At 34.7% G+C, this 23297-nt stretch overlaps 1 protein-coding gene and 1 long non-coding RNA gene across 11 annotated transcripts in view; one reads left to right on the top strand and one right to left on the bottom strand.

Moving 5' to 3' along the window:
- The window catches only part of LOC116294310 (uncharacterized), a 49390-nt gene that overhangs the window by 13028 nt on the left and 13065 nt on the right, over window positions 1–23297 (top strand). For all 4 annotated transcript variants that reach the window (XR_016121219.1, XR_016121220.1, XR_004196910.2 and 1 more), the window contains exon 3: window positions 11028–11143. This is a non-coding gene — a long non-coding RNA (uncharacterized LOC116294310). The remainder of the gene's footprint in view (window positions 1–11027; window positions 11144–23297) is intronic.
- LOC116294309 (uncharacterized) lies at window positions 72–21507 on the bottom strand. 7 transcript variants are annotated; one of them, XM_031701889.1, is made up of 3 exons: window positions 21411–21501; window positions 13788–13882; window positions 72–1457 (listed from the first exon to the last, which is right to left on the bottom strand). In XM_031701889.1, exon 3 carries the CDS (start codon window positions 1309–1311, stop codon window positions 628–630), a length of 684 nt encoding a protein of 227 aa, XP_031557749.1. In that variant the 5' UTR covers window positions 1312–1457; window positions 13788–13882; window positions 21411–21501; the 3' UTR covers window positions 72–627. The 7 variants fall into 7 exon arrangements, with proteins under 7 accessions (XP_031557749.1, XP_031557750.1, XP_031557751.1 ...); XM_031701890.1 differs by lacking the exon at window positions 21411–21501 and adding an exon at window positions 15193–15309; XM_031701891.1 differs by lacking the exon at window positions 13788–13882 and having other exon boundaries at window positions 21411–21507.

Here is a 23297-nt window from a genome sequence, read left to right on the forward strand (position 1 = left end):
TTTTCCAACACCAAAAGATCGTATCATTCCACAAAATACATAAAAACACCAATACTATTTAAAAAAATTCATTTCGTATATATAAAGATTTAATTTGTCTTCAATAAATATATATCTATATAATTATTTTTTTGGGGTGATATTTTTTATAGTTTCTTCTTTTATAAGAACTTTTTTACATGTTATTAACATAATTAATATGCCTTAATGGCTAACCGACGAACCGCATAGGAACAGGTAGCGGCGAAAACGAAAATGATCCAACCTCCTTTCCCATATTTTTTATTCCCTTGAGACTAAAAGTATATAAACACTTATATAGTGTCTTTCGTTCGTTGTTTTCGTTTGTTGTTGAGTTGTATTCAGTTAAGAATTATAAAATCATTGATTATATTTCGTAAAAATGTCACCCTTGCTTGTCCTCATTCAAATTTTGAATACTAAATGTTCTTCGGATTCACAGAATGTGTTAGTCGGACTTGTTTTATAGCTTACTATCCTTTATTTGCCTGGAGTATAATTGGTGCAAGAAGTCCGTGTGTTAAATGAAACTTTTAAATGAAACTTTTGTCCAAATGTGAGCTTGACTTTCACGCCGTACTATAGTAGAAAAAAGTGTCATTATTGTCAGTCCTCTGGATCGGAATCAGTAATTGGTGAAAAATAAGTTCCAATATTTCTTTGAGTGCTGTTATCCTCAATTTGCCTTGTCCTTGACTGAAGAACTTTATGAAAGTCCAGCCTTGGCCTCGGACGTTTTGCATTTCTGCTCGAATATGTATCTATTTCCTCTAGAAATCGTTTCCGGGACTCTTTCTTTCTTTCACAAATTTCCAGCTCGCTAGCATCCTTTTCGCAGCGTTTAACCGAAGTGTGTTCTTGTGTAAATTGTATGTTTTCCTGCTCGGCCATTAAGTCGCAGAGTTCCTCGTCGGAGGATTCTTCCTCGATTCCCTTACAACCCTCTGATTTACTCGCATATGCATCACTGGACTTATCATTAAACTGTTTATCCGATTGAACAGTATTCTTGGTATCTCCATCGTTTAAACTGCGGAACGGAGGTTTAGACTTAGGTCTTATATGTTCTCGTTTGTCGATGTTCCCATGCGTTCCTTTAGCAAAAGTCGTAGGAAAACTTCGACTTCTTTTTGGGTTGCTCGCCAGCTTGCCTGCTACGGTGTCTAAGTCGAACGGCTCGGACCATGAGAAGCAAAATGTAGGCTTCCCAGCGAACGAATCTTCTAGTCCATGTAAACTAAATCTTAGTGCTAAATTGTCTATATACTGAAGCCCACTTGCTAAAGCCATTGTTTAACTTCACCAGAGAGAGTTAAAAGTCTAGTTGTCGAGAAATTTCATTCAGCGCTTGTTACGAATGTGTAGTATTCCAGTCTGTTAGATCTTGGGTCTGTGGTAGGAGTTAGTCGTACTCTGTTTGAATGTCATCTGACCACCTGAAAATAGGGTAACACAATCATTAATCCTCGGTTCTGATTGGCTTAGGCTTTTCAATTGTACCCGCTGGACTTCTTTTAATAACAATATAACAACAGGCAATAGTAGAGGATCATCATTCATAAGATATTGAAATCCTCTTAAAATAAAGCATGACAAAACCACGAATTTTGAATACATCCTACCAATATGCGCACAATGTATTTGAGTCTTCTTAAAAAAAGGGGGGAAAACGTTCAAATGTCAACAGCCTGAGGTTACGGACTTCGTATTGTTACTTTGCAAATTTTTGTTTTTTTTGTTTTCCGAGCTTTAGAAAAGGAAATCTGCATTGCGGAAAAGGGAAAAATTAATAATCATGATTGTCTTAAGGTTTTTCATTTAAAAAAACGTTGAACTGCAGATCGAAAAAATCAGTAATACTTACAAAACCGGTTTTTTTTTGTATGTATTTTGAATCGGTTTCGTTTAAGATGTGTAGAACCACTAGCCAACCCGTTAAAAGGTGTCATCTTGATAGCGACTTGACAAATTACAGTTTCTTAATGAACCCAAATAGTACGAGAATAAAAAAATTAACTTTGAAATTAAACTTATATCTGAATCTAACATCTTTTACTTTCCTGGATATTGTGAACTATATAGTAGAGTTTCGTTGAAGAAAATATTTTTTTGGATTTATATATATATATATAGTTAGTCTTTTCCAGAAGAAAATTCATTTATAGTAACAATTATTGTTGAATTATTGTTTGCTTCTTTGTTATGGATTATATCTGTAAAGATATATTAAAATTCATGCAAATTGAATATCAGATCTAAACTACAAACACGTGGATCGAAATTAATATAGGATATAAACACACACACACACATATATATATCCAAATTTATCACTCTTGAGAAATGCAATACCAGAAATGAGAATTGGTCTCTTCCTGTTCGTTTTCCTCGAAGTTGTGCAGTTTTTTTTTTGTCAGCTTTACGTTACCGCACATACGAAAATCAAACAGCTGTAGATATATTTACCCATCATTATCATAATAATAATAGTATTGTGTTCTAAGAGATGTTGTATTTTATGTGACCTGAGTGCCAGGTACACTTTGAAGAGCACAGAAACCTGATTATAATCTTATTACTAACATCAGATAGAATCATTCATCATTCATATAAAAAATGGGTAAAAAACTTGGCACAGTCACTCATTAACCAACCATTTTAAGAAGGAAAAGCATCTAAAGGCAGGTTTAGACGGTACGATTATCGTATACAACGCGCTCGCGCCATCCTACAACTCGAGTCGTAGCGTGTAAATCAAGCCTACAACTCGCCTACTACAGACGCGAGCGTGTTGTATACGATAGTTGTAGGCGAAAATCGTACCGTCTAAACCGGCCTTAACAATGCAGCTGAGTGAATTTGACTTTATAATAGCAAGACTGAGATAAATAATTTTGAAATATTTTCTATACAAAATATGCCTCGATAACATTTGACACGATATTCTTTTAGAAGACTTACAATGTATGTTTGAATATGTGTGTGTGTGTGTGGTGAATGTACATGACTGTATGTATGTATATACATATTCATGACTTAAGCACGAACATTTGAGAAATATGTGTATATATTGTGCATATATAAAAATATTGAATTGTTATCTATTAGAACTTACATCAATTTTTGGCCATCGTCTTAAGCTATAAAAAATCTTTCTCTTTCATTCTCCTTTTACTCTATTACTAATTCATTTCTTTTTAGGTGTTTGCCATCACTATGATAGTACATCCACTATTTTGAAACTCTAATGGAATCGATTCGACATTAATCGGCTTAAACTGTTTCAAAAATTCTCGATAGAAAAAAGTCTTAAAGCCTTGTTATCTGTCGAGATAAAATTTTTAGCAGCTAATGCCGTCGTACTTCGAGACGATTTAGGATCGTATAACGGACCGCCCAGCATCGACTCGATAATGTACCACGTGCACGGTGACGTTAAGTACTCAGAGCAGATGAATGAGTTCCGAGAAGACATGCATAAACCTTTTTCAATAAACGTTGTCATCGCCAAAGGCGCTAGGCGATATAGAAGTTAAGTCATTCCAAGATCCAAGAATAGCTGGAATAACTTGTGTTTCTGCTTCTTATTCTCGTCAAGAACATGGACCTTAGTGTTGAGACTGATTCAATGTTCTTTGTATTCAGCGAAACCATGACCTATCGCCTATCGCCTATCGCCTTTGGCGTTGACAACGTTTATTGAAATAGGTGTATCCATCAAATTATGTGGCCTCAAAAACAGGGCACCCGTTTTTGACCAATTTCAATATTTTTAAACTAAGAATATGTAAATATTTTTTTTACGTGTGTGAACTAGCTGGTTATTTTGAAAACACTCAGATACTACGCACCTCTTAAACCCACTCTTTAGAACATCTGAAGACTATCGCTCGATGAATACTAAATGAACATGGACAATCGTCCGCCTGAGTCAGTCTCTGAGCGATGCACGAGCAAAAACTGAATGAAATACTATGTAGTAAACACTCTTAAAGTACCGCTAAGGTCAACGTGCTAAGATTTGAATTAGCAGAAATCGTGATAAGAGAGTTTATGATTGTGACCAATGATACTCGAGGGACATTTCCATTTAAACTACACACGTGGGAGGCCTTAGTCTTTGTTTTAAGTCATATAATACGTTTAAGCGCGATGAAATTACTCAATACTGTGCCTCAATGACTTAAAAGCTAAGAACCAAAGTCCTTAGTAAAGGAATTAACTTTTCGGAAGATGGGAATGATGATAAAACTGAGCCATTTGTTTTCAGTGCATGGTAAAGATGTAATATTTTTGATTGCCCACGCTGATTGAAGCTTTCAATGCATTCATTTTGTAATCCAGGCACACAATGTGAACATGAGGTCCCTGATGTGGATTAAAATGTGTCAAAAAAAACCTGTCTTAATCTCCCAAATTTTATCGCTAGATTCGAGATGTCTTTGGAAAATTCAATAAAATGTCTATAAAACATATATATTTTTTATGTATTTAGAAGAAGAAAAAACATATCACGATTTATATATATACAAGAAATTATGGATGCATTCAATGATTTCCCTCCTTAAAGTCTACTACCAATGATATATAGTTACATACAGCGGCAATATTATGTACCCGAATAACTTATACATTTTTGGCATATAGTTTTTTTTTATATAAAAGAGTGAACGTTTTTGCAAATATACAGATATGTAGGTGTCACCTACATACATACGTCCTCTAAGCAACGCTGAAACTCTACATCGGTCCATACATAGCTTTTGCACAAAGTCACGCCTCGCACGATATGCCGTCAAAGATACCATAACATTGCCAGTCTACAAAAACTAAGATACATTTGAAAATCGGCCTGAAAAATTTTTCCACGTGGTCTAACTAGGATCATAGTTAAATTAACAATGGTAGCGGATCTAAAGAAAACTTCTCGTTCACATAATTCCTGTTTCGTTCGCCTCGTTACACCAAACCAAAATATAAATATGGTTGTTTTTCACTCATGTGGGAGACTTATTTCTGCCACCGGCACCTTTAAGAACGTCCTAATTCGATCCTATTACCATTATTGACAAGTTGTTAGAGCATTAAAGCCGAGAACTACTAACCTGTTTATAGTCCACATAAAATCACTATAAGAACTTGATACTTCACGTAAGTTAACCTTGTAATGTAGCTAGCTTCATCTATGCTGTTATATATAGAAGCGCCAGTTTAAGATACTGTTTTGTGACCTTGGTTGAACTCAGTACGCTGTACTTAACTAAAAAGACCAAACAACACCGGAAGAGGTGAAGGTACCTGTATAGACTGGCATGCACCTACTAACTCCCACTTAAACATCAACAATAGTCACCTGTATGTATGTTTGTCATTGCTTGAAATATTTGAGTGATTTCAATCTCTCATGGTAAATCTATGTAATCTGTGTCGTGTAATATAATGTTTCTCAGAAGATTTTTGAAAAAAAAATCTTAAAACATACTTTCTTAGGTGAATGCCGAGCATTCCATTGTAAAGCCATTTGAGTGTAGTAAAGAGCGTGAGCTAAATGAATTTCGAAATCGGTGAACACGCGTGCAGTTGACATGTGACAATAACTTTAGTCTTAATTGAAAGTCACTTGTTTACGAACAATACAATTTTAGTAGAGTCGATTAAATTGTGATCCTAAAGTTTGAAAAAATCATTCTCTAAAATGTGTGTTGTAGTGGTGGGAGAGATAAATTTCTCATCAAGTTCCTTATTAACGCCAAATAATAGAGCCTTAGGCAATAATCCAATACACGATACTTTAACTTAAAGGAAGTGTTATCTTTTTCTAGATATAAATCAGAATAGGCCTAGATAATAGTATTAGTCGTTTGGTACTCAAGGTATATTTTTAAACCATGGTTTTTCTACGAGAGAAGAGTCTTTTTTTGTTGTTGTATTTTTGTTTATGATTTTTGTGATCTAAGCAAAATCTTTGACGAACAATCGAAAACCACAAAGTAAGCAGAAGACACGCAAGCAGTTCACTTTGACCACACAGTACGAAATTTAAAGAATAAAGTGATTATTAGTTAATTAAAATCGTCTTGGTCAAGAAACCAAAGTTTCATTAGCTTTGACCCATCGAAATGTTTTGCGACGTACCATAAAAACCGCAGCTTGAATTTCATTGGTTAGATATACTTGCAAAAACAGTAATAGTAGTAACAGTAATCAATAACGGTAATAGTATATAGTAGTACATATAGTAGTACTGGTAGTACTATTAATGGAATGATTTTACTTGGTCCGCGAAACAAAGTCGTATAATTAGTGAGCAGCAGTGATGCTGTCAAATGAAAACAAAAGAAGACAATGGAATTAAAGTCTACTACTACGTATTATGCTTGCTCTTTTTCCATGGAACAACTAAAGTCACTATAGCAGTAGCAGTAGCAGTAGCAGTAGCAGTAGCAGTAGCAGTAGCAGTAGCAGTAGCAGTAGCAGTAGCAGTAGCAGTAGCAGCATCAGTAGCAGTTGTTGTTGTTGTTGTTGTTGTTGTTGTTGTTGTTGTTGTTGTTGTTGTAGAGTGCATCCCATATATCCGTGAAACATTTTGCTAGAAATTGCACAAATTTGCGCAAATTACTAAGCTCATAAGTAGACCTCAGTAGACCGTAGACCCAAAACTGCAATGATTTGTCTTAGTACAATTCTGTTAGTTAACTTTGTAAGAGTTAATTACCGAGAACGGAGGCAATAAGCCATATACACCCCGAGGGCCGCAGACCCGAGGGATGTATAGGCTTATTGCCGACGTTCGAGGTAATTAAGTATTTTATTTATCAATTGAGAAGGTTTTCTATCAAATGTTGCTCATTATAAATGCGAACGGTCTATATATAGTTATTAACCGGGTTAATAACTATATATTGACCTCGCATTTATAATGAGGGTTATAACAAAAATAAAGCCTTGTGAATAACAAAGAAAACCGTGTCAATTGATAAATAAGTTGCAGATATGACCCTGAAATAGTGATAAGGAAATGTGATATCGTATCTATCGAGATAACAGGTGGCGATTTCTGTCAGGTACCTGAGTTTCCACACACACCTGACCAACCTCTCGTATACCACTTTTTATATATAGTTGGTATAAATTTAGAAAACTTATCTTCAAACATTCTGTTTTGCTTGGCGAAAAAGATGAAAGGAAAAAAGTCAATGCTTCAAATTTATGAAGATTACTCAAGTCTTTTTCCTAGCCTAATTTGTTTAGATATTGTCCATAAAAGCAATATTGGAAGGTTATTCCAAATTTCTAAACTTGTAGCTAGATCAATATAGCAAGGTCTAATAGCCTTTGTAGATGCTTCCGACAGTCTGCTTCAAATGCTGGCCACAAATTGTCATGTGATAATATGATACGTATGATTCTTAATGGAAAAAATTCCATTCATTTTTGTCCTATGTCGGTACTCATGAAACTCATTTTGGTTTCGAAAGCCTGGGGGATTAATATAACACTACTAATGGTACTACTCAAACATGTAGTCTGAAATAGTACAGATAATATGCCTAGGTTTTTGGTGTGAGAAAGAAAAAAAGATCACTCTGCAAACTACAATTGAAATTAATGTTAAGCATGAGATGTTACACAAAGGAACTTTTAGACAATGCGTGTGATCATTGACATAGCGAGGCATACAGGTTACAGAGCAAGTCTACAATATGCTCAGCTTTGTGTGAAACTTTCAGTTCTTAATCGGTCGAAAATGTTCATGAAAGTAAACTGACAACAATCCGTCACAAGACAAGCTTATCTTAGCCTAGTAACACCCCTTGTAAAACCTTAGTTAATAGTTAATTTACTATGGTAAAACTAGTCTGGCAAAGACTGACGGCTTTGCATTCAAATTCCTGCAGGACAATTGACAGAAAAAACAAACAAACAAGAATAACGACATGTTATTTCAATGGAACATATTTTTTCACCTAAGAAGATAGGAAATTAATAATAATGATAATAAAAGATTTCGTGGAAAAATGTATAACCCTAACTTAAACCTAAACCCTAAGGATTAGTGAAATAAAAAATAAATAAATGAATAAATAAAACACATTGATGAAAAAGGTCTTACAGGAAACAAGCACGGGTCAGGAGTCATTAAATAACATCAAAATACACTAGTGATTCAGATATTCAAGCGGATGAATTGATACAATGATGTATAGATGAGAATTATTGAAACTATATAATTCCTGACGTACTTACTTGGCGAGTATATCGTACGTTCATGGCAAGAAGACAAGAGATAATTTTTTAATCAGCTACGACGGTGTCAAGCATCGACAAGAGATAGTAATAGCACAACCTGTTCTTTACAATGTCGGCTCATCTATAACCCATATGCGCTAAAGTCCAGTGACCAAGAACAATGCCCTGATAAAAAATTCAGCCGGTCACGAGTCGTTGTCAGGGTTTAGTTCATTTTTGCGCTCTCAAGTGAAACTGTCAAGCCCACAACACACGAGGGAGGAGAGAACAAACTGAGATAAAAATGAAAGGACAACAGAATGATGCGAGGGACGTATTTGACGCACGTGTGGGGGTCACTTAGGTCAGGCAATACGCCGTGGTGCCTGCAGTTACCAAAGCGTGGCCTTTTACCAAGACATCCGTGCCGATTCACGCTTTAAACTTAAACACGCTATCGACTCCTACGCTTACATCCTTACAAAAAACTTCAGCAATGCATTGGTTCATCAAAAAAAATCTATTTTAGGCACTCTGTAATACTGTTCTTAAACGTTTGGAATCTATAATGACATCAATGGCAAACAGATATACATGCTTCCATATGGCTTGATGTTTGTATATATTAGCGATCTCTGCTGGATGACTGTATTTGTATAATGGAATTACAAAAGTTTTTTTTTTAATTAGAAAGCTTGTTTGTTGTATGTAGGAAATGAATTTCTACGGAAACAATGTTACCGAGCCTAGAGACACTAGCTTTTCATTCATTCACTTTAGATAACTTGATAAAATCAAATGAAATCAGGAAACTATGATGTTTGTACACTATTGTTATACTTTATAAAAGTTGCCAAAAAGAAAGACAGAGGATGATTTTTGACTTTATTTGATGTTATAGCAGATGACTTTTAGCTATTATGGCGGGTGTGTGTTTGGGGAATTTGAAGTGTACTAGAGGGACTCTGCTTTTCTGTGTGAAAATCAATACTGCAAATGCGCTCTTCATTAATGTGAACGCCTTTGAAATTTAGACTTTTCGACCTGCCAACCTTTTTCTGTTGAGTTCGAGTTGATGTTGAGAAAAAAATTATGTTGAAATTATGTTTGATATATTTAAATCAATATAGAAACTGAAATACTACCTTTATTTTTCCCATCAAATACTACTCAATATTTCTGGTACTAATGCTCTGTCTTCACATAGTTGATATTAACTATGGTATTGCCTCATGTTTAGAGGAGGGATCAAAGGAACTATTCAAAAATTAGTTTTATATCGGGCAGCAAATTAAAATAGAAATCTATGACAAGATGTTTTTTGGGTTGTTGATAATGGACTGTCTGATAATTTGTCATACCTCTTGTTTAATGTTCATCAAACAAGTAATACAATTGCCAACTGCAATTGCCTTTTAATCGGAGGAGGTTAAGCACCACGGGGGATGGGCAACGCCCAACGCCATGGCTGAATAACAAATACGTTCTATAAAGAAAGCTGCATATTTTAATGTGGCTGCCACAAGGTAGCAGAAGGTAGAATGAAATTGTATTATTTCAGTTGTCACTGAGTCTTCTCTTTTTTTTTTTTTTTTTTTTTTTTTCGGTTTTAGATTTCAATTTGATCTTTGAATTAGCTATACTGACTTAATTTAGCCAAGACTTATGGGATTAAGACCGAAATCTCAACCATCATGACGGCTATTACGTCACGTGCTCAAGGAAAAGAGACATGGCCGCCATGTTGATTGACATGAAAAAAGAAACCAAGACTGATTATTTTGTTCAAGTCAACCAACATGGCGGTTATGACGTAAAATGCACACGGACAAAAGACATGACCGCCATGTTGGATGACATGATATGACAAAAATAACCAAGATCAAATCTTTTGATCAGACCAACCAACATGGTGGCTATGACGTCACGTGTAATCCTACGCTTGATTTACTTTTGATTTGTAAGTGGGTCTGACGTTTGTAGTTTAATAAGAATCGATCGGCTTCATAACTTATCAGGCGATATGATAATAAAATCATTTATCGTTTAAACGCTTGAGTCAATGGTCTAACCACATCAGATGGCCAGATCACTGCCGAGTTTACCTCATTAGACACGTGCATTTGATTTTTTGAGGCCTTCTGGTTGAGCAACGGCTTGGAAAATGGAAAATTTGGGAGTGCGGGGTAGGAAAATGAAGAAAAGAAGGAAAGTAGGAAAGTCGGAGAGTAGGAGAGTGGGAGAGTAGGAGAGTAGGAGAGTAGGAGAGTAGGAGTAGGAGAGTAGGAGAGTGGGAGAGTAGGAGAGTGGGGGAGTAGGAGAGTGGGAGAGTAGGATAGTGGGAGAGTGGGAGAGTAGGACAGAAGGAAGGAAGGAAGGAAGGAAGGAAGGAAGGAAGGAAGGAAGGAAGGAAGGAAGGAAGGAAGGAAGGAAGGAAGGAAGGAAGAAAGAAAGAAAGAAAGAAAGAAAGAAAGAAAGAAAATTAAATGTATAGGATAAAGATAAATAAATTAAGTTGTCCTTTCAGCAGCATGATAGAGAAAATAAGTAGAGTGCGAAAGCGCTGTTGTGGGCTACATTTGGTTTTCACTCTACCCTTATTATCTAAGGGATAAAGTGTAAAATAACCGGGATGCTGACCAAAATCAAATGCAGTTTTAACCCAAACCTTGGAAATTTGATCTTGACTGAAATCTTTGAAATTTGAACTTAATTTCATTTTGAACCTCGAAGTTTTTTGGATGTTGTTCAATTCAAATATTTTGTTATTTTGTTAGGTTGAATAGAGAAGACGAAGGACTAATGAAGTAGAAGGAAGAAAGTAAGACATCAATAAAGAGGGAAATGGGAGAAACAAAGAGGAAAAAAAAGAGGAAAAACGAAATCAAAAAGGGTAAGTCAAAAAAGAATTTACAGGCAATCCTATAAACTCAGGAAAAAACGAAACAGTGATAATGAATTTCATTTTTTCAATCTAAAAAGTTCCCGTACTCCATTTAATTTTGTCATTATAGTCCAATTATGTAAATCAATAACCACTATGGCACAGTGCAAGATAGTGGACTTAGCTAAGCAGTCGAAGAATTACGAAAAAGAAAAAATTCAATTTAATCTTTGAGTTATGCGTGTTCGCGGACTATGATCACACTCAGAGGTTGTTTCAGGTTATCGATAAAAGTTAAATTCGAATAATCATATTAGATATATTTTTGATTTCTAGTTTTGGGGGCTTTCTACAAGATAACAGGAAGTTGTTTAGATAATTCCATACGTGATGCATTTATTTAAAGTACACACTTCTTGTCGTTAGTTTAAATCTATATACGATAAGTCTAAGGCTTCCTGGCACTCACACTTAATTATAAGGAATAAATGAGTGCGAACTTAGGCAGATAGTCCTGGTTAACCCATTCAATTTCAAAGACGTCAGTTTTAAGTATCTCAAATAATTGATGGTTTTCAACCACTCCCAAGATAATTAAATAACAAAAGACATGGCGGCCATGTTGTAGGATATAACAAAAGAATTCATTGACAACTCTGTTGTTAAGTTCTTCCAACATGGCCGCCGTGAAAACCATCAATACGCAGAAAACCCTCTCGCAAAATATACTCATTTGAATAAATTTTGTCGCCATTCACCATTTCACCATTGGTTTACTGGTCAAACACAAAGCGCTCAAGCGAGGCACCAAGGTACTTTGAAAGGATTATTCAAATTTGAACCTTGCAACCTCGACTGAATGCTTTGTGTTTGACCAGTGAACCGATGTATGGAAAATGGTGAGTTAAAGTTACAAAGTCGAGACCGGAAAGGATTATGGGTAGAAACATCATTTTACATGTTTTTGCGCCGCGTTGACACTATTATACAGTTTCACCCCCTATGAGCATCCTCAAGCTGCAGTTAGTATTTAAAAGGCTTTACTTGTTTCAAATGAAATGTTTTCCATGATTCTCATGGATTTTAGCATCGTAGCTTTTGCGTATCGTTTATCTCGACCATGAACTATAAGAAATAAACAGCTAGTCTAGTACAAAGTATTTGCAAACGACTAAGTTAAATACCCAAAAACCTTTTTTTGAAAATTAATAGCTGTCTGTGTAAATATCTTTATATTGGACGTAATGGTTTTCTATTTCAAACCACGTGCCATTCCTTAGAGTATTATTTCTTTGTTTAACAGTTTCTCATGAGAAGAACATGAATATTAAATACGACTCAAACAAAGAAACTTATTTGTTTTGTTTTTGATTTTTCTTCTTCTAAGATTAGGGCTAATTGGTTAAGCTGATTGATTGGTCTAGAAAATCTTTAAAATAATTTAAGCATTAATTTATTCAGGATTTAAATTAGAATACCTTTTCACAAACATTTACTGCAATTTCCATAAGCATGCGAACTCTGCCGGTGTCAGCAAGCTGCACGCTGAAATTTGGTTTTCGCTGCTGTCAATCAAACCTAATCAGTTGGTACCTTTCATATTTTTGCAGCAAGAGTAAATACTATCGATGAACAAAACTGTCATCAAAAGCAGCTTTTTTTTTTTGGATAATTGTAGTTAGGCAAAATTCTGATTATTCTTTTTTGTTATTTTATCGACTTTGCACGCTATATTAAGAGATACTTTCATTAGGTATCTGTAAGCTGACCTTTGGGGCTACTACTCTATAGCAAGTACTTGAAGAAGAAATAGATGTTTCAATTGGCAATTTGTAAATTATGTGTGTTTTTTTTATTTTTTTCAATTAGTAGTAACTAAGTCGACAAGGTACATGTTCTTTTTTTTTTTTTTTTTTTTTCACTTTCCTTTTCGTTCCTCTTTTCAAATTTATACAGCAAATTTAAATTATTTTCGCCGATTGTGCTATTTGAAATAACACTAGAATTTTATGATGATCGGAATTGCAAAAAATATATTATATATGTTTGCCTTTAAGCCGGCCGGAATTACGTACGTCTGAAGAAAATAGGTGGGAGAAACGAAACGGGAATAGTAAATAAAGCTAAACAGTAAAGATAATTTTAAAGGGGCTACTGAAAAACGTTTTCTAACATATATTATATTTGTTGATGTAATAAAAATATTTAAGTTGTTTGACACGGCAATGTGCAAGGCGGGATTTCTCCGGGTTTTCCCGTTTTTCTCCCGTTTTTCTCCGCAAAACCTAGAGCTAAATCCAAATTCGATTTTTACTCAGCCGTGCCCTGACATTGATCTGCCCAGCCAGAGGTTGTTTCAGGGTTTGATCTGTGAGTTAGCCGTGCCCTGACTTAGATCAGCCCAGCCAGAGGTTGTTTCAGGGTTTGATCTGTGAGTTAGCCGTGCCCTGACTTAGGTCAGCCCAGAGGTTGTTTCAGGGTTTGATCTGTGAAGAGATTATTTCCGTTCAGGGTATCGATAACAATTGTAGGTTATTACTCAACCATACTATCAGCTAAAATACTTTTATATCAGTTGGCAAATTCATTTATATGAATAAAGTAACTTAGTTGATTCTGAAAGAGGTTATCTAAGGTAAAACGTAAGACTCACCATCATCATAGAGTAACTTCACATCAGCTCCAGTCTGTGATAAGTCGTTGTTGAGAAGGAGAGTTGAGTGTGGTATGATTATATTGTTCAGAGGGCTTAAAAACAAGAAAAACAATTGCAACTAATGTATATTAATAATCTGTTTTCGTGACTCGTCTTAACATAGCAAACAATTAGGCCGACAATATACGGTCTGAATCGTTCCCTGATTACATGACTTTGTTTTCGCTAAAAAGCTCCTTTGGATATTTGTTTACACCTTCCATGCTGAGTAGGCATTGTTGCGAGCACGCAACTGTATTTTCTAGATTATTTTCTGCATAAAAAAAGTATTTTTTCAGCCGTAAAATGTAACGAAATGACAAATTTTGAAAATAATCTAGAGCAAAAATGACTCAAGGCAAGTGTATTTATTTGTTTCACTTCATTCCGCCTTTAATTATAAACTATACAAAATAATTTACTAACAGCTCATTTAATATCGAAAATACTACGGGTAAAATATCGCAAAAAAATTCTGAAAAGAATTTTTGAAGATTTTTATTACTTTAATAAACTAGTTTTTCAACAAATTTGTAGTATTATTTTTATTTCCAGACGAAGAAAAGTCTCGAAAATGAATTATTCAAATTCGTATTAAATAACGTTTTTGTTCTTTCGCCAATTTGGTATGTAGTAAAAGGATGCATTGTCATGAATCAACGGCTCGTATACATCTCAAGAAACAAAGCAAACCCCTAGAATATTCTTAGACAAATTCCATATTTGCCTTCCAAGAATCCTAATCCTAATGTTTTTTACTATTTAACTTGTTAGATAAACAATTTGATTTTACTGACAAATAATTAGACAAAATATTCCCAGAAATTTCATATTACATCAAATTTTTGATTGTGTTAATCTCATTTACATTTTTATTTTAAAAAATATTTTATTCATACGAGGAAAAAATGGAATTAATGAAAACCCGATAACATGTGAAAAGTCCTTATTTTTCAGGCTGGTGCATTTAAGGAAAAACGTATAATTTGTCTGTTCGTGGAAGTGAGAATACGTATTGATGAAACCAATTGTTTGGTACTTATCCCATGAAATGGTAGCTTCCCATCGTTTCCTTTGTATTACAAAACAATAAATGTCTGCGTTTAAGACAATATTTCCTTTCGTGAATAGATGTACGGCGGACGAAAGCGTAAGCGCTTTGCTTTATAAGCGACGAAAACTAAAATATCGATCGAAAAGTTCGAATAATTTTGTCCGTAGATGAGATTTGTTCAGTATTCAAGCATAATATTTTACTTCAATTGAATGTTTTCTTTCTCGATCAACATCTTTACTCTCAGAGCATTGTTTTTCTCAAAACAAGCGAAGATTCAAACGAGCGTCGATTCAAATTCAAGCCTACCTTTCGGTGTCATGTTTTCGTGTATCGTGTATTTTGTTCCATCTCAGTGCTGGATTAAATTATAGGCAATCTGTTAAATATTTCTAGCTTGACTCAGCAATGTTTATGGAATTGAATATTCAGTGACATCTAGGATACAATCGATTGATTTATTAGCAAACTGTCAAAAACACTCCAGAGATCCGCAAAAACGATTCGAAACCGACATATTTATCTCTTACTTTCTGATTGGTTGGAATTTTGGCGCCAAATGAGACATGCTTTGTTCGCAGTCAAAAAGGCATTATAGGAAAACGATTATTATTTTTATATATTTCCTTAATACTGAAACTTTATTTGTTTTTTCTTCAAATTCCTCTACTTTTTTCAACATCTAAAAAAAATTATCCCATTTTTTACCTTTTTTCTGGACAGACAGCAATTAATCTTCAAAAAAACTATGCTTATTGTGGTGCATGAAGGATTTTGGGATTTTAACATTTCGAAAGGTTACTTTCACTACCTTTAACTGATACTAGTCGATGAGATGTCTTTTATTTTTTGATAAATTTAAGTGGAGTGCCTAACGAACGAACGGACGGACGCACGGACACACGGACGGACGCACGGACGCACGGACGCACGCACGAACGAACGAAAGAACGAACGAAAGAACGAACGAAAGAACGAACGAAAGAACGAACGAAAGAAAGAAAGAAAGCCAACAAGCAAGAAAGCAAACAATCAAACAAAAACAAAAACTAAAATTAAAACAAAAACAAAACAAAACAAAACAAAAAGTCTACCGACCATAGTTCTCATCATGCTTAAAACGATTATGACAGCAACTAGAACGTCTTCTCATTATTGTCATGAACTTATGGTTTTAAATCCAGTCTACGGTGTTTGTCTTGTGAATTAACTTCATTCTTATTCCTTTTGATATCAGCTTAAAATTTTTTCCGCGAACAATTCTGCTCTCAGTACAAACTTTCTAATTTCTGACGGCATTTATGCTAGCACCCTAGAGGTTGAGTTTTAAGATGTGATCGGCACTATCTATGCCTTCAAGAAAACTTAAATTAGCTGATAATTTTAAAAAGGGGCACAGCATCAAACGGAAGGCTTTGATCTGCTATTATTCCTAGGCTTAAATCAATCCCAATATACAAAGAAGAGCCGACTGCCTTGAGGTTGAATCATGAGTGAAAATAGCTAGTGAGTACACGCTTTCGGTTTTAGCGGCAATTTTTTTTTGGCGGGAAAAGCCGACTGATTTCCTGTTGTTGAAAAAAGTTGAATAATTAAATTTAATTTAAGTTGGAAGTTATTGTAGACGAAGTTTTTTTTTACAAAATAGGAATATAACGGATAATGCTACCAAAATTAGTTTAACATAAAAATTTTTTTCTTTTATTTCCTGAATTAAGAGACGTTTTGAATCAGCAGTCATTTGTTGGCACAAAACGTATTGGATCAGGATAGTTTTGAAGCTATTACATGTGCGCGCAAAGTAAAGTCAAGTTCAAATACTGCCTAGCAGCCCCTAGCCTATGTTAATTGGCAGCAGACCATTAACTAACGCGGGCTACTTAACGTGCGGCCTCTTTGCTCGTACTGCCAAGTGCTTTATTTCTTCAGCATATTGATGGTGTAAGTCGTTATCATGGCAAGAGCAACCAGCATTCGTCTTTGTATAAATGATAATGACCGTTATTTTTAAGAGGTGAAAACGTATCATTCACAACAAAGAGTTCACTTGATAGAGTGAAAAGTGCAATGTAAGATAATGGAGACCTATTTGAACTATCCAGCTGAGCCGTGAATTTTGTTTCACCCAGTCACAGCTCGTTTAGGCCGCTTGGTACCCATAAACATAGCCTGCCTTACAGATTATCATAATCATAATCATAAGAAAATGCTCGCCTATTTACTTATGTTTATGAATATGTCGGTCTTTACGACAGGTTATGTTGATGTTTCAGTGCATTCCCACTACAAAATAAGCCACATAACACTCTGACGGCTATGATAATAATAATGTTTCATATGTCGCTAGTGGGTACCAAGCCATAGCTGTTTTGCCACCTGCCCTCATTCCCAGGCTTCTGTAACCCAACTTTTGCTCATTTTTCTGTTTTCTTTTGTCTAAAATATAATATACGTGCCTACAAGAAGCAGAAATATAGAAAGAAAGAATAAAAACAATTTCACTTTACCGCTACGTTTGCTTCGTTCTTTCAATCTCCAAAAAAGCTTAGGACCGGTCATTTGTCCACTAATGCTTTGCGCGCCACGTTCACCGCACAGGTGGATGTCTATTTTGTTTACCCCAGTAATATGAAGGTTTGTTAGACATTTAATAGCCAATCAGTATAAATTATAGTCTTAATAACAGTGTTAATTGCAAAACCCATGACTATAATGGGATAATACGTCGCGGGAGCTGAATGTATTTCCATAAATAATGTCAGTTATTTGTAAAAACTGGAAGTTCAATTAAAAACTTTTCCGATTTGAGTTTTTTTTTTTTTTTTTTTTTTTTTTTTTGGTTTGTTTTGTTTTGTTTTTGTTTGTGTTTGTGTGTGTGTGTGTGTGTTTTTTCCATACCCAAGGGTTTGTAATTCAGCAAATGTTCTAGAAGTTTGATTGTTTTGGTTTTATTTCTATGAATTCTTTGAATCTATAACAAAAGAGTTTAACAGTAACCTGTGCAGAATGACTATAAATTCAAAAAATAAAATAAAATAAATTGTATAATAAAGGCCTCTTGAAGCGCGGAATTTGCGGATGGATCCATTTGTGGTTTACTGTTTTTATTCCTTATTTCGATAGCACATGATTTTTTTTTCTGGTGGAAAAAAAAAAACTAAATTCGACTTGCTTTATAAGTGATTAAAAGCATGGGTAACGTGGCGGTGAGCGCCCGCCTTTCATGAATGCCATTCGGTTTCAAGTCTCCCAGTGCTCGGTGTCATATGTGAATACAGATGGTTGTTGCTTCTCTCCTGTGCTTCGAGGATTTTTCTCCAGGTTCTCCGGTTTTTCCTCCCTCCGCAAAAATCAACTTCTAAATTCCAATTGGAATCCAGTGCAAGCAAAGCCTCTCTGTTGAACCCAGGATTCAATATGACCGGCACTTTCAGCGCCTTTGGCGGGGATTTTGTAACAAATAAAAAAATGCCACGATTACGAACTTTTGAATAAAGAAAACAAGTTTATGGAGCTACAAAAAATGCCTTCAAAATACTCCCTACCCTGCTTTAGGGCGTAATATTATCATAATAGGTGTTTATATCAAGTATTTTTTTTGCTGTTTGTGGAGAGTTAATGACGTTTTCAGCGAGGTTTTTAGCTTCACCATTTTAAAAATCTCGCATTTTTCGAAGCTTGGTAGCCGAGCCTTCAATTCCAATTGTTTTTGAAATATGCAAATTTCAGAAAATTAATTTTTTAAAGTTGATTTTTTTCGAATAATTAGAATGATGGAAGTAGCCTGCAAAAAAAAAAAAACAGAAGCCACACCTAAAAAAGTCTGCAAATCTCAGCATTTTTCAAAAAAATATTTTGAAACCTGAAACCACTGTTAAATTTCATTTATTTATTCATTTGAAGGCGCCGTTTAGAGCACATTGGAGTGGAAAACCTTAGAAGAATAATTTAAAAAATTTAGTGCTCACTCTAATGACTCTTTCATATATACGTCTATGTTCTTCACTAACGCGATTCTAATTTAAACGCCCTTCATGTTGATGGAAAATATACTATGATGGACTACTATAACGCATTAAATGCTATGCACTATACAACGCAGCTCAAACTAGTTTACTCGCTAGTTCTCTTTTTATTTCACGGTGTTCAGCTTACCTAACCCATCATATTATATGCATTATACACCGACGCAGCTCAAACTAGTTTACTCGCTAGTTCTCTTTTTATTCCACGGTGTTCAGCTTACCTATAACCCATCATATTATATGCATTATACACCGACGCAGCTCAGACTAGTTTACTCGCTAGTTCTCTTTTTATTCCACGATATTCAGCTTACCTATAACCCATCATATTATATGCATCATACACCGACGCAGCTCAAACTAGTTTACTGGCTAGTTCTCTTTTTATTCCACTGTGTTCAGCTTACCTATAACCCATCATATTATATGCATCATACACCGACGCAGCTCAAACTAGTTTACTCGCTAGTTCTCTTTTTATTCCACGGTGTTCAGCTTACCTATGACCCATCATATTATATGCATTATACACCGACGCAGCTCAGACTAGTTTACTCGCTAGTTCTCTTTTTATTCCACGATATTCAGCTTACCTATAACCCATCATATTATATGCATCATACACCGACGCAGCTCAAACTAGTTTACTGGCTAGTTCTCTTTTTATTCCACTGTGTTCAGCTTACCTACAACCCATCATATTATATGCATCATACACCGACGCAGCTCAAACTAGTTTACTCGCTAGTTCTCTTTTTATTCCACGGTGTTCAGCTTACCTATATCCCATCATATTATATGCATCATACACCGACGCAGCTCAAACTAGTTTGCTTTGTAGTTCTCATTTGTTCTTTGATATTTAGTTTAACATTACATGAACATTATGCGTTTATGCCCTACATAATTATCAACTTGGCTCTTTATAGTAATGGTTCGAGTAATCTAATGTTACATCGGCCCATCATATATTCTATGTATTTACACCCACGCTGCTCAAACTAGTTTACTTATTAGTTATGTACACCATATATACATAAACTGAATCAGTTATTTTTACTATTTGTTATTTTGGTTTTCTGTTATTTTCTTATTTTTATATGACAACGTTCACTTGCTATGCATTTGCGCGACTTTGCGACCTACATCAACATTACCGTGATGGATTTTTGGTATAGTAGCCTAATCTTATATGACATTGGCTTGTACTGATATTTAAACTAATGATGCAATTCCGCTCAATTAGATTTTCTGAGAATATATGAAAGCCAAGGCACAGTTAAATATAACTAAAAATCAACAAAAAAAAAAACTGAAAATGTATAGTATTCAAATTCAGTGTCTTTGCTTTCGAGCATGTTTAAGACCGAGACGTCAATCATTGTAAACTTGATAATAATATTCATGTTTAACTTACCAAAAAAAATCAATTTTCTTTTGTCAAGCGAATGTCTTAAGTCTGCAAGTCTATATACCAAGAGAAAATTCCCTCCAACGGCTTATTTACCCAGTATGTTACCGTATGCTTCTAGAATCGTATGATATGACGTCACAATGTACACAAAAGCGCGCCAAAAAGGGAAGGCTCCAGGCTTGTGACTGATCCAGACAATAGTGAGAATCTCGCGCCAAATTTCCAGAACCCATTCATAATCTTATCCCGAAATTCATCTAAAATTTCATCGCAAATTTCATATTGAGTCTATTGAAGCTAAGATAGCGTTTAAAGATATAGCTAATAATTTACTATTTTTAGTATTATTTCATTCGTTATATAGTGAATTATTTTCAACATCCGTTCAAAGCTCTAGCTCACTGTTCAAAGCTATTTTCATTTTCGTTACGAGCTTTGCATGGTTATGAATATAGATTAAGAAGAAAAATATCTCATGTGATAGATTAAAAACAGTCCATGGCTTGACTTGATCTCTGGACTAAAGGAAATTTGCGCCCAAATCTCTTTCGAAGACATTATTCATAAGTTGTAGTACACGTTTATAGGAAATGATGCTGTAGCCGCATTGGGGGATTTTCTATCGAGAAGCTGTAAAATCCCCCAAGAATTAGAACCGGCGACTTCAGTCGTCTTACGAGACGATATGTTTGCTTCAAAGAATTTCTTTTTTGGAAAACGTGTTTTACTTATTAAACACGACTGAAATGTTTTTCACCAAAAATGTCATTTTATATCCACAACAGGATTTCGGGTCGATGGCTAATCATGAAGATTACAAATGTATTATTCGTTTAACGGCAAAATATATGTATATATATATATATTTTTAATGTCTTACTTAAACCAAAAAACACGTAGCATTGACACACGTTTTCTTTGATCCTTACGAGATGTTTTGTAAAGAGTCCTGCCGATTCGTTCGTTGTGGTTATCATTAGTGGTTAGACCAACCAGACCAGAAGCAAAACATTGAAATAATATAACATATCTGTTGAATGTCTAGAGAGAAAACTAAGATTAAACGGTTTATCACTTTCGAGACATACCTTGGGTCGTCGATGAAGCTTGATTAGCGCAAGAGTAAGCAGCTTGCTTGGATTTACTCAGCTAAAGAGAACGTGCCTACTGGTTGAAAAGTCTTTGCTTATTCAAATTTTATTTAAAAAGCCATGCATACATTAACAGTGACCTTGAAAAAAATTGGTTTGTTTTTCTCGTGCGCGTGGACCATCCATTAAGTGACGTTTTGTTGTCACCAGCCATTCGTCCATGCAAATACGTTTCTTTTTACACCGCTCGTCTCCTAGAAATTATTACCATACTGTAGAACCTTATGATCAAAGCTTTTACATAAATTTGTGCTAGAACAGTTTTTTAAACCTCTAAAATGAAAAATATAAGACAGACATGAAAAAGGCAAGCGGAAATGAATTTCATCGAATGAGAGTTTCAGGTGTGATTTGTTGCATCAACCCAAGAAAAAATATTCAAATATATTCAATTCAAAAAATTGTACAACCAAGTTTTCGGCCGATAATTTCTCATGTAAACCCCGAAGAAATTTGGCTGATACAATAAATTGTTCATACCTTATGAAAATTGAATTTTCAACATTAAAATGGGGACAGGTTGAGAAAAATCAATCGTCACTGTTACTGATTATATATATATACACACACACACACACACACACACACACACACACACACACACACACACACACACACACACACACACACACACACACACACACTTGATTGCAGAAAGGTTGTAGTATACATTTTTTACAAATACTCTAATGAGATGCAGAATTTATCAATTGCTTAAGGTTACTGGAGACCTTCAGGGGTATGTTTCTCTTAAGCTCTCTCTACGCAACACGTTCAACAAAAACCCCTAATACTATATATCGTTTTAAAGGTCATATAATAGAGATTCAGAAAATAATATTATTTAAAAGGCAATTTCTAATTTGAAACAATGCCGATCCTTAAACACAAATCGGGAACGTTCAGTAGAGGTGAATTAATGGAAATAGCGTTAGCGCGTATAGCCAAAAGAACCTCACTATGTGAAAAAGCAAAAGATAATCTACAAAAGGGTGTAAGCGTTTTTTGATATTGTGAGTATTTCGTCTTTTATGCGGTAAAACATTAACCGGCATTGAAATTTTTCGACGTTCCCACTCTGTAAAATTCAATAACTTTTTAAAGAAGCAAAATGTCAAAAATCGCACACACCCTTTTGTAGTTTATCTTTTGCTTATTCACATAGTGAAATTCTTTTTGCTATACGCGCTAAATCCATGTCCATTAATTCACCTCTACTGAACGTGCCCGATTTGTGTTTAAGGCTCCGGCATTGTTTCAAATTAAAAAATCCCATTCAAATAATATTATTTTCTGAATCTCTATTATATGACCTTTAAAACGATATATAGTTTCATGGGGTTTGTTTAAATTGTTGCGAAGAGAGAGTCTTAAACGAAACCTACCCCTGAAGGTCTCCAGTAACCTTAACCACAGCATTTTGCGGAAAATATTTTTTTAACTTGAGTTTGTGCAATACGTATGTCTCTGATACAATAGAAGATAAGGAAGACCAAATAAGCTACTTTTTAAGTTTTGCATCTCATTAAATATTTGTATGAAAATGTAAACTACGCCCTTTCTGCAATCAAGTGTGTATACTATATATATATTATATATATATATATATATACATACATACTGCGATTTGCATAAACTTTGGCTTTAATCGCTATATATATATACGCACAATATATTATTATTATTATTATTCTATTTTTTTTTTATTATTATTATTACTTATATATTGTTGTTATTATTATTTTTAGCTCTTAACATATTTCCGTTGTATGCCATACAGTCTTAGATGTTGTTTCACTATTGAATCTTTCTTTTAAGGTGATG

This window comes from Actinia tenebrosa, unplaced genomic scaffold, assembly GCF_029948245.1.
Source record: "Actinia tenebrosa isolate PJP-AT-01 unplaced genomic scaffold, QUT_ActTen_1.0 PGA_scaffold5__44_contigs__length_20552954, whole genome shotgun sequence".
Lineage (NCBI taxonomy): Eukaryota > Metazoa > Cnidaria > Anthozoa > Actiniaria > Actiniidae > Actinia > Actinia tenebrosa.